Source organism: Haematobia irritans, chromosome 3 (genome assembly GCF_050003625.1).
Source record: "Haematobia irritans isolate KBUSLIRL chromosome 3, ASM5000362v1, whole genome shotgun sequence".
NCBI lineage: Eukaryota > Metazoa > Arthropoda > Insecta > Diptera > Muscidae > Haematobia > Haematobia irritans.
In genome coordinates, this window is record NC_134399.1 from 226,709,802 (window position 1) to 226,722,191 (window position 12,390).

At 33.5% G+C, this 12,390-nt stretch overlaps 1 protein-coding gene across 1 annotated transcript in view; it reads left to right on the forward strand.

The window, feature by feature from the left end:
• Positions 1-12,390, forward strand: part of chas (chascon) — a 92,514-nt gene that overhangs the window by 5,197 nt on the left and 74,927 nt on the right. The window contains exon 2 of the mRNA XM_075298226.1: positions 8,768-8,866. Coding sequence (XP_075154341.1) covers positions 8,777-8,866 — 90 coding nt within the window. The 5' untranslated portion in view covers positions 8,768-8,776. The remainder of the gene's footprint in view (positions 1-8,767; positions 8,867-12,390) is intronic.

The following is a 12,390-nucleotide window of genomic DNA, read 5'->3' on the forward strand; positions in this document are numbered from 1 at the left end:
CGGGACAACCTTTAATTTCCAGGTCAGCCATTTTTTTCTCCAGGTGTAGAAGTTTCTCATCGTGAACCACAATTTTCTCATCTACGGAAAGAACTTTCTTATCCAATTCTATAATTTGACCTTCTATATGGTCCACATATGCTTTCAGAAATTTCTTGAAGTTTTTCATTGAGAATTCTAGAATTTTCGTCCATCTTTTTTGAATTTTCGTCGAATTTTTTTTCCAATTTTCTAGAATTTGTTTCTATTTTTCTAGAATTTTCTTCCATTTTTCTAGAATTCTCATCCATGATTTTTCTAGAGTTTTCCTCCATCATTTTACTCAAAACACTGAGCATTGATGTGTAATCTACAACACTCGAAGCCACAGACGGAGTTTCTACACTACTGGTATTGACGAGTATTGATTCATCAATGTCTTCCTTATAATCAAACTCATGCGTCGCAATGTCCATATTACGCCGTTCAAACTCTTCCAGTAGACGCTTTTGAAGCTGGGCCTTATTGCCTGTTGTCGGCAGCTCCAGTTTGCTCAATTCCTTTTTTAAGTCTTCCACTCGAAGCTCATTAAACTTCATTGTAGATTTTTTTCGTTATTTCACTTCCGACACCAATTGTTACGTTTTTATATTTAGGCGTTTTTAATTACCGGACAATTAAAACACAGTTCTTTTAAATAACGACAATCTACAATTTATTTACTATGACTTCACACTTTACAATTCGTTCACACTGAAGTTATTCGTTTGACGCTTTAATTAAGACTGACTCGTTAGCAGCATGCGAGCGCTTTTATATATGACAGTGTGGCAATACGAGAACATTCTGGTAGCACTACAATATTCTGGCAACGCCAGAACATTCTTAGACAATGCTAGAAGGATCTACGACCATTAAGTTATTCGTCTGGTGGCTGCCAAACACATACACACTCACATAGATATATGCTCGCATTACTACAACAACAATGACAATAGACAATGAGGTGAAATGAGAAAGCAAAATAACAAAGCAAAGGGGTTGTTATTCTATGAGAGAGTAAGAACTAACATTTCGGTAAGCAAACAAAAGAACATAAAAGAAATTCAGGAAAATACTAGAAAATGAGTAGATGATTCCAACAAGTGATAGCGAAATTTTATCGTTACAATTTTGAATTTTAAATTAACGGAAACTAATTTAAATAAACTTATATCTATAATTATCAAATTCGTAACAATACAATTTACACAATATTAAGGACAAATTTCTTTAAAAAAATACATTTCAATAGTATAAAGTTTATAATATTTGTTTACAACATTTTCTTCATGAGACAAGTTGTGGAAATTTCCTACCCTCATTTAAATTCGTAGGCCTTTGAAGTTCTTAAAGTATAGAAAAACATTTTTAATATAAGAAAATCGCCTTTAAACCAACTGATACATTTAAATAAGGCTAAGACTAGTTTTAAGAAATTAGATCTTTGGTTTAAAGTGTTTTTGGAATTAGAAAACCCCTTTCCACTTTACAGTATCTGCTATATTTTGGATTTTTAAATTGACATTTATTTTTACATGAATAGCTTTATTAATATATCAGAAAAAGAGCATGAAAATTCCATGAATGAGATCTGTATCATAATTTTAATTTTATTGGCCATAGATTTAAAGCCAGAGAGGCCCCTAAAAAATTACTTTATTTTAAAGAGGCCTCATCTTTGACTCGAAATCAATACCATAATCCTTAGAGAAAGGTCAAAATATTTGGATCCAAGTAAACTTTTTTCAGTGCATATTGCGAATTCCAATTTTTGCTTCTTTCAAAATAAAAATATTTTAAATTATACCACATAGTTTTGAATATGGATTTTATAGACTATAAATTAGGATATATAACCAATTTATCGAATTTTTCATTTTTTATACAATGTATTAACAAACTTTATATGAAAGAAGCGACGTCCTCAGAGTAAAGCTTAGGTTTTGTGACGCTTTTTGATCCTTAATATAATAATTCAATGTTTCAGTTAATTTAAAGAATATTTATTTAAATCAAAACAATTTTTATTTACATTGAGTAAAATTGGCTTTACTTGAACACATACGACTTTAATGGAGGGACTATAGAAAAAACTTTTTTAAGGCTGTTTTTAATGACTGTAATGTTTTGCCTGGCCTTAAATATCATAAAATACTGTCTTGTTATAGTCTCACTGTTGATCATGTCGACAACTTTGTCATATCCAATATTAGGATAAAACCTACGCGATCTTTTGAAATTCCTAAGGTGTCATTTACTTGAATCGACGGTGCGTCCATAAGAGATCGAGGATGTTTACAGCTTTATAGCCGTTTTCGGGGCTCTGGCCTAAATCGGAAGTGTCATCACGTTGAAATTCGTTCAAACAATAATCGAAATACCAACATCGGACCACGCTCGTCACATAGTCCGATCTATGGTATGGAGATATTTCCAAGAAAGATAAATTATTGAATAATATTTAAATAAACCATTTCCTCTCCAATCCAAAATGACACTTACTGTATATGTACATATGTATACGTATATGAGTATATCACATGTTCTTAAGGTTGTATATGACTTTGTTTACCACATACTGTTGCACCTGTGTTTACGAAAACAAACTTTACTGAAATATTATTTTATTCTTCAATCTTACTATTGGCGATCATCACCATTCCAAACACACAAAACTCAATGGATGTTTGTATTGAACCGATCTCGACCGACCTTAATGAGTGAGAACACACTCTGATCACACACTCCCCCTCAATTGCCATAAATGTTTGCAGTGGTCACTACTCATGTAACCTGTTTTGCGAGTTCAATTTGATGTTCGAGCTGAGGCTGTTGTTACGAATTGAACATCATTATTATCATTCTTCAAGTGTACAATCCATCATATACTCATAAGAGTGCTGCTCCTATAAACTACGCTTGTTGGCCGTAGAAAAGAGATGACAAAACTCTTAACAAGGCTTTGATGTATAGAGATGGCTTAAAATTGGGAGGTAATGTGTGGGGGTTTGTTTTTAAAGTAGTAATGATAAGTGATGCCAGTTGATGCAAAAATGATATTAGAGAACCGGGAATACATAGGCAACATAAAATTCTAGGGTGATATTGATTGTGGAAATTCTTAAAATTATAAACAGAATCTGTCTTACTTATGTTGTATTTTTTATAACACACTACATCGCTGATTTGACTCTATTGGCTTGCTCTATGGCTTGACAAAAAAAATTACAAAAAATATTTATTTGATAAGTTTGGTAAACAGATTTTTACCTGTTTTTAATAATCATCAGGGTTTGAACCCAGTTATTTAAATTATATATTTTCCAGAAGATTAATCCCAGAGAAAAAATTTGAAAGTGCAAGGATGGATCACTAGAATTTCTTTTGCCTTTTTTAATTTTAATTTCAATAAATTGTTTGAGAAGTATGCCGATACATTTCTTGGAAGGCAAGGAATTTCGATTAAAATATGTGCCAGTATATTTCAGTATGTCTTTGCATAGCGATTAACATCGAAAAGTGTTACAAAAAAGATTTATTTTTTGTTTGTTTGTTGAATTGTTCTCTTTTTTTACTAAATTAAATCCGAATTAGTGAACTAATTTCCATCCGATGACAATTCCGTGAACAATTCATTGCCTCTGATCCAATTTTACACAAGTTTCGGATCCAAAATGAAAATTTTCAATGTTTTATCGCCATACTTTTTTTGCTGGAATATTATGTTCACGGTGTGCTCGAAATTTTGCTTTTTGTAAATTTGAAATTGCATTTCCATACAAAAGCGACATTTTAACCTTTTAACGATGAAGAATTAACCGCTCGATAAAAGTTTTTCTTGCAAATTCATATTCAAAAAACACATATTTACTAAGTAAAGTGTCGTCAAAATGTTAAAAAAATATTTCCTTCTACGAGAAATTTCATGGGACATTCGTCCTCAAAGGTCAAATTTTTTTTAAATACTTTACATAATTCACTAGCATTTGTAAAATACAACCAGCAAAAAAAAATACGGGACTTAGCAAGTATTTATGACCATGCGTGCTTAGTTTTGAGCACTTTGTATAAGCTTGCTCTCAAACCAAAATTTATTGTTAAAAAAGGTTTTATTTTTCCTATAAGCCAAGAAGCGTTTAAAGTATTTTTTTTGGGTAATTATAGTAATCAGTATCCAAACATTCCCCACATTATGTTGGTTGATCATTTTTCTTACCCTAGACGATGAATGGGACACATAAGTCCAATTAGTGTCGGCACCTTTTAAGAAATACTATGTAGCCGAATTACTCCATTTAAACCGTTATCGGTAGAGGATGAGTTGATCCACATTATACCAAAAATACATCCACCTCAGACAACCTATACTTGAAATATAACAAATTATACATACATACACACAAAGAAAAAAACGTTTGGAAAACCTGTATCGAAAACGTTTTTCTTTTGTTAGAGTTTTTTGAATTGCTTCGAAAATTTTAAACTTTTATCACCAAGAAAAAATCGTTTGTTACAAAGTTTTTAATTTTTCAATAAAAAAAGTTATTTTTGAAACAGCGCAGTCCATTTCGTTTATATCAAACACTGTTCTTTTCTGACTTTAGGTCTTTGATAAGACACATTTTACAGTTCAAAATGTAATATAGTACAATGTAATGTTGAACATTTTTTCGGAATCTTCCGAACATATCTGGAATATATGTAAAAAACAAAAACTTTGGTCGAAGCAGGGATCGAACCCACGACCCTTGGCATGCAAGTCTAAATGTTTATTTCTGTTAAATAAACTTTTTTATTCGGTTCGTGGGCGCCGCAAGCTATGCTATATAAATATAACTTATATGGATAATTATGGATAATTATCTATCCATAACATGTACATAGCTCAGTGGTTAGTGTGTTGGCTTACAAAGTGCATGGTCCGCGGTCGATTCTCCGTCCAGGCAAAAGGTAAAAAAATTTAAAAATTTATAAAATCGTATAATTTCTTCTACATTGTTAGTATTACAGGAAAAGGTGTTAAGAACTAAAAAATCTCGTGGATGTGAGAAAGATGTAAGGGAAAATGCAATTAGCAAGAAAACAATGTTTTTTTTAGTTTTTTTTTTATGAAATTGTTTTTACATCCTGGAAAAGAATAAACGTTTATCACAAAAAGTATATACTTTTCTTCCAAATACACTTCCTTGCAGCGAAAAGCAAATGAGAAACGAACTTTGTTTGTCTAAAATTTCGTTTGGGAGGAAAGAATTATTTTTTTGCGTGTATAATTACAAATACCCCAATTTAAATTTACTACTACAAACATGTGTTTTGCGCTGATAGAATATATTTTTTTGAAAATTGGTTGATAAATGTAGATTTTACAACTGAAATACGAAATGGGACATATATGTCCCGTTCGTCGTCAAAGGGTTAAATATCAAAAACGACAATTTCGAGTGTGATCGTAGCATCCGCAGTAAACCGTGCCTTTAACTAAATATTACATATATTGTAGTCTGCGAACGTAGTATAACACACGAAAAATAATTACGAAATTAATTAATTCGATTAATTTCTAATTGAAATGGCTTCAATTTTTGGATTAAAAAAACTCAATTTCAAATATATGGCATCCCTATTAGCCACTCTCAACCACTTGTACTCTCAAAAGTGTTTATACTTTGAGGCGCTCTTAATGACAATGAGATTGTGTTTTACCTTTGCTTTTAGTGGTGATCTCTGTTGGCAAATCGATCAAGACTAAGAAGTGATGCTGTGACCTTGAAGCTAATAATGCAAAAAAAGTGTGTTGTGTGAGAGTACTGGAGTGTTTCAAAGACTATTTTCTTTTGCTTTACTTTGTTTCCTTCATTAATATTTCATTGCTAAATTTATATGCGTGAGTGTTTTAGCCGTATCTCGTATTAAGTACATATTTACCGTTGTCTTTACATTGTTTTATCCCATATATGGATCTATGTGTGGATGTAGCAAAACCACAGAAAAATAATATGATATGTACCAGTACCTGTGTGGTGTGTTGTGGTGGGTTTTGGCCTTATGATGGATGGTGATTACTTGCTAACAGATCACTGACTCACCACCACAAATGGACTCCAACACAAGTGCTTTGAAAACTAAACCATTGACTTTCGTACAAATATGGGTATCGCAAACAATACCTGTTTACAAAAACAAAATACTTTCGTCAAATGTGGATTGTCACTTGTTGGGCGTTTACATTAAAACGTGATTGTGCGAGTATGCGTTCGTTTTTAGACAACCGCACTAAAACAACGGGAAAGATGCATCTAACTGAAATGCAAATTTTTAAATCTTCATTGATTTCCGTAACACATGATGTATATCGCTTATAAATATAGAAATCAATAACTGTAGTTACAGTAATGGGCGAAATTGATAGAATCGCTATTTTTAAATTAATATAATATTACTTGAATGTTCACCCAGAGATGGAATATGTTATAATCACCTCAACCATGTTTCAACAGCAAAAATTTTATTTTTGCATGGGGAACATGTGACATGTTTGCCGCAACCAAAAAATTATGTATCTGATTTCGGAAACCATATATATATTTGCCGAGAAAACAACATCACAAAAAGGTTACAATGCCCAGAACCCTTCCAGGCTGTGCTATATGAATCAATATCTCTAGTAGCATTGTACTAAGGAGAATTGCTATCATGGTATCCATGGTGTGGTGTAACAGGTTGGCTGATAAGTCCCCGGTCTAACAAAGAAAAACACTTTTTTTTATCAAAATTCGTTTTTACTATTCAACATAGTTCCCTTCAAGAGCGATACAACGATTATAACGACCTTCCAATTTTTTGTACCATTTTGGTAGTACTCCTTCGGTTTTGCCTCAAAATAGGCCTCAGTTTCGGCGATCATCTCTTCATTGCAGCCAAATTTTTTCGCTGCGAGCATCCTTTTGAGGTCTGAGAACAAGAAAAAGTCGCTGGGGCCAGATCTGGAGAATATGGTGGGTGGGGAAGCAATTCGAAGCCCAATTCATGAATTTTTGCCATCGTTCTTAATGACTTGTGGCACGGTGCGTTGTCTTGGTGGAACAACACTTTTTTCTTCTTCATATGAGGCCGTGAGCTCGCGCGGCACCCATTTTGCACAGAGCTTCCGCATATCCAAATATTGATGAATGATATGACCAACACGTTCCTTTGATATCTTTAAGGCCTCTGCTATCTCGATCAACTTCATTTTACGGTCATTCAAAATCATTTTGTGGATTTTTTTGATGTTTTCGTCGGTAACCTCTTTCGGGCGTCCACTGCGTTCACCGTCCTCCGTGCTCATTTCACCACGCTTGAATTTAGCATACCAATCAATTATTGTTGATTTCCCTGGCAAAGAGTCCGGAAACTCATTATCAAGCCAAGTTTTTGCTTCCACCGTATTTTTTCTCCTCAGAACACAGTATTTTATCAAAACACGAAATTCCTTTTTTCCATTTTTTTTCACAATAACAAAAGTTGCTTCACAAAAGACGCTCTATCTCATAAAGTAATCGACTTACAGACGTCAAATTTTGACACGAATCATTTGAAGGTTGGCACTATATAAAAATAATATGCATTTAATACTAGCGACGCCATCTATGCGTCAGACGTGGGACTTATCAGCCAACCTGTTACCTAAGCTTAGATCTGTTAGTGTTTCATATAATTTGGAAGTTGTTCTAAGGCCATAACTTTAAAAGCACTTCCAAATATATCCTCCCAAAGATGTTCTTTATTTTAACTACACTGGAAGTTCTTTTAATTCATTTTTTTATAACCCGCAGTTTTCAAATAGGTTAAAAACAGAGTAAGAAATAATAAAATGGTACAAATTATTAAAATTTTGTCGAAAAAATGCTAAATCCATTCTAGAAAAATAGCGAATTTTTGAAAATATATGAGGACACACTTTTCAGACAAGTAGTAGAATGCATTAAAAATCATAAAAAAATTATAAAAATTATTTATTTGCAAAATTGCATAAAATTTTTTAATTCATATCCAAAACACTGAATTCGGATCACACCTTAAGAAGTGATGTAAATTTAGTGTATCGGCTGTTGAAATGGTGGACATCCATCGTATGACAAGCCCATGTTAAATTCATTGCTTCTTCGCCAATTTTTGCACCATTTCCGTATACAAAAATAACATTTTCACTACTTTTTTGGTGACGCTTCTTTTGCTGGGATGTTTTCGAGGTTTTTTGTTTATTCGATTTAATCCTGCACTATTAGCTCACTTTGTGATAGTAATTGCATATGGGATTCATTTATATAGGTGCTTTAACATATCCATTTTGTTTCAGTGTTGAGTGCAGTATCGTACATTCGGACATGCTAAAAACTTCCTCGAATGGTGCCATGTGACGTATGATTAACATGTTTTAAGTCTGTGCTGCTCATACGCACTCATGAACATTGGGTAGCTAAGAACAAACCAAATATTCTATTTTTTCATCCACATACGACATTTTGCCTTTCCAAAATTTAATGAATATTTAACTAAATTTAAACAAAACTATTGGATAATTGTGTGACAAAATTATTTTCGTTCGTATTGTTTGTATCAAGGAACTTTCTTTATTGGTTTAGTTATTAGATATACATTTTTTTGTAGAAAAATCGAATACTTGAGGAAATTTCTATAATTATTTGGTGGCACTTATTAATAAATAAAAAAAGATATTCAAATGTTTAGTATTTCATTGTTACAGTTTGTAAGTATGAGCACACTGGAGAAATTAAAAGGACCACCGAGTTTAAATAACAAACAATTGGAGAAACACAAACAGGACATTGACAATAAAGAAGTGGTGAGTACTACATTTAAATTTAGTTCTACAAAAAATTTATATTCTTTCAATTCAATTTAAAAATTATTATTGTTTTTTAAGAATTCTGTGATTTATTTTATTTAGTTCATGTAAGCTAACATACTAATCCATACTATGAAATATTGCAAGTGGAAAGTTGTGTTTTGTAATGGGGTCCATGGAAAGAAGTATTCCAATATAATTGCAGCAAGATAAAAATTACCTGGATTTTTTGTAGCAGCTAATGAAATACGTGAGTCATCATTAAAACGCCAATAAAAAAGTCAGTCGAAATTGCAGCTTTCATCAATGGGAAAAATGAAAGAAACAACTGAGAAGCTAGTGCTGAGTTAGCATACTGTTGTTTTTTGTATTGGATCTGTTGCTGTATGAAATTAAATATTTAAAAAATACGTTTTCTCGTGGCCCAAAATAGGTGCCCGTAGATTTTACATTAGACTGGTATCTGTGCATAAGATGCAAAATTTCACGTTTGGAAACATTAAAAAGTTATACAGTCACATATTGGATGGTGCAGCCAATCGAAAATGGGTTTTATCATAGAGAAAATCCCTTTTTTCTTCTCCGGGTTGGGAGCCATCCATGTCAAATTCGGCATAGTTAAACCATATGGAAATTTATCATTCGGAATAAATTTGGAAATTTATCCTTATGGACATTTAAACCTTATGGAAATTTACCCCACTTCGTCTAACTTTTTTACAAATTTTAGAAATTGCCTCCATCATTTCTCCGGTATGGATTAATTTTTCATCGATTATCACGAATGAGGCACAAACTACCGCCGATGACTCTTAAACTACTTTAAACATTGTTCTAGAAAGGTCCATTGCTCCGACAACTTTCTAAGGCGGTGATGATAGTATTTTTCGGATTACCCTCGTAATTAAACTAAATTAAATGCTATTTATGTCAACCCAAAATATTTCTTCTTTGGGAGCACATAATATCAACCAAATGCCTTAACCTGGTGAGGTGAAATTTTTGCGTACTTTGTGGCGAGAGGTAAATTTTACCGCCCTTTATATAAATATATTTATATATTTTTTTAACTACTCTTTTTCTACCATTATTACATGCGGTTTATAATTAGTTAAAATAAAACAATATTAGGAAATATCATATGCACTTTTAAAAATTAACAGGCATTTTTTATAAGCTTTACTGTTAATACAAAACAAGTATATACGGCTGTAAGTTCGGCCGAATCGTATGTACCCTCCACAATGGATTGCTAAGAAACTTCTATTAAAGGCTGTAATCCACAATCGAATTACTTGGGTTGTGGTAACTCTTGCCAATATACTAACACAACCAGAGAATGAAGCCGCTGAGTCGTGCCGCCGATTTCAGTCGCCGCCCACCATTTTTGGCCAGTCGATGCCGCCGCCGAATATGTCGACTCATCTCGACTCAAATTAAGCTGCCAATTCAAATATATCGATTTAAATCAGAAAAATGTATTACTTATTGTCGTATTTTTTCCAAAATTTTTAACCTCCCACCCACAATCCTTCAATTTTACGCAGCTTTAATACTCGAAAAATTAACTCAGAAAATACTTGGGTTGTGGTAACTCTTGCCAATATACTAACACAACCAGAGAATGAAGCCGCTGAGTCGCGCCGCCGATTTCAGTCGCCGCCCACCATTTTTGGCCAGTCGATGCCGCCGCCGAATATGTCGACTCATCTCGACTCAAATTAAGCTGCCAATTCAAATATATCGATTTAAATCAGAAAAATGTATTACTTATTGTCGTATTTTTTCCAAAATTTTTAACCTCCCACCCACAATCCTTCAATTTTACGCAGCTTTAATACTCGAAAAATTAACTCAGAAAATTTTAATGCAATCTAAATTTGATTGTAAGATTGGTTGTACAACTAACATAATTTCATTACCAGAGAATGAAGCCGCCGAGTCGCGCCGCCGATTTTAGCCGCCGCCGACCAGTTTCTTCCAGCCGAAGCCGCCGCCGAATATATCGACTCATCTCGACTCATAATTAGCCGCCAAGTAATCAAAAATATTGATTTAAATCAGAAAAATGTATTAATAATTGTTGTATTTTTTGTTAAAATGTTTAACTTTCAACCCAAAATCCATCAGTATCATGTTTCTATAATAGCTTTGCAACCATTTAGCTCAGAAAATGTAAATGAAATGAAAATTTGATTGTAAGTTTGGTTGTACAACTAATCTCATTACCATTCGGATTACCTCAAATCGATTTTATAATGGATAATTGTCCGCCGCCGAATAGACGAATTTATATCGGCTTAGCCATCAAGCCGCCGCCGCCGGAGGCAAAAAATTAGTGTCAGCCGCCGCCGGCAAAAATGGGTCGGCTTCATTCTCTGTTCATTACCATTCGAATAATTTCAAATTGATTTTATAATGGATAATTGTTCACCGCCGAATGGAAAAATCTATATCGGCTTAGTCGTCAAGCCGCCGGAGGCAAAAATTTAGTGTCAGCCGCCTCCGACAAAAATGGGTCGGCTTCATTCTCTGAACCCAACGTACAAATTTTCAACCTGATCGGATGAAATTTGCTCCTCCAGGAGATTCCGAAAGCCAAATCAGGAATCGGTTTATATGGGTGCTATGTATAATTATGGACCGATATGAACCAATTTATGCATGGTTATCAGAGGTTAGATGAGAGGCCGGATGAAATTTGCTCCTCAAGCAGGCTCCAGAGGACAAATCTGGAGATCGGTTTATATTGGGGCTATATATAATTACGGACCGTTATGGACCAATTTGTGCTTGAATGTTAGGGACCATATACCAACACCACCAAATTTCAACCGGATCGGATATTATTTGTTCCTTCCAGAGGGTTCGCAAGCAAAATCTGGCGATCGGATTTCATGAGGGCTATATATAATTATTGACCGATATGTACCAGTTTTTGCATAAATGTTAGGGGCTATATACTAACATCACGTACCAAATTACAATCGGATCGGATAAAATTTATTTCTCTAAGAGGCTCCAAAAGCCAAATCTGGTGGTCCATTTATATGGGGGTTATACGTAAAAGTGGACCGACATGACCCATTGGCATGCCATCCGACCTAGATCGATAACAACTACTTGCGCAAAGTTTCAAGCCGGGAAATTCCAGGAAGATAACATCAAAAAATATGAATATCCTATTGAATACACCATTCATTGATTAGACAAAAAAGTGCTATTCAAAGCTTTAAATGTGGCGGCTAAAAGTTGAAAAATTTCCATTTGGCAATTCCGGTTAAAGAGAATATTACAACTCTTATTGAAAATGTCTTAATAAGGCAGTGTTGCCAAATTGCGAATTTCCCCCCAAATTTTCTTAGTATAAGAACAATGATCTGAGTTATAAAAAAAATCCAATCCAATCTCACTAATATTTTGGTTAGTAATCATAATTATTGTTAACGTTTATTATTACATAAATCTATTATTCAAAATTATTTCAACTTGCTGCTCGTGAATATACACAGTCTCACACA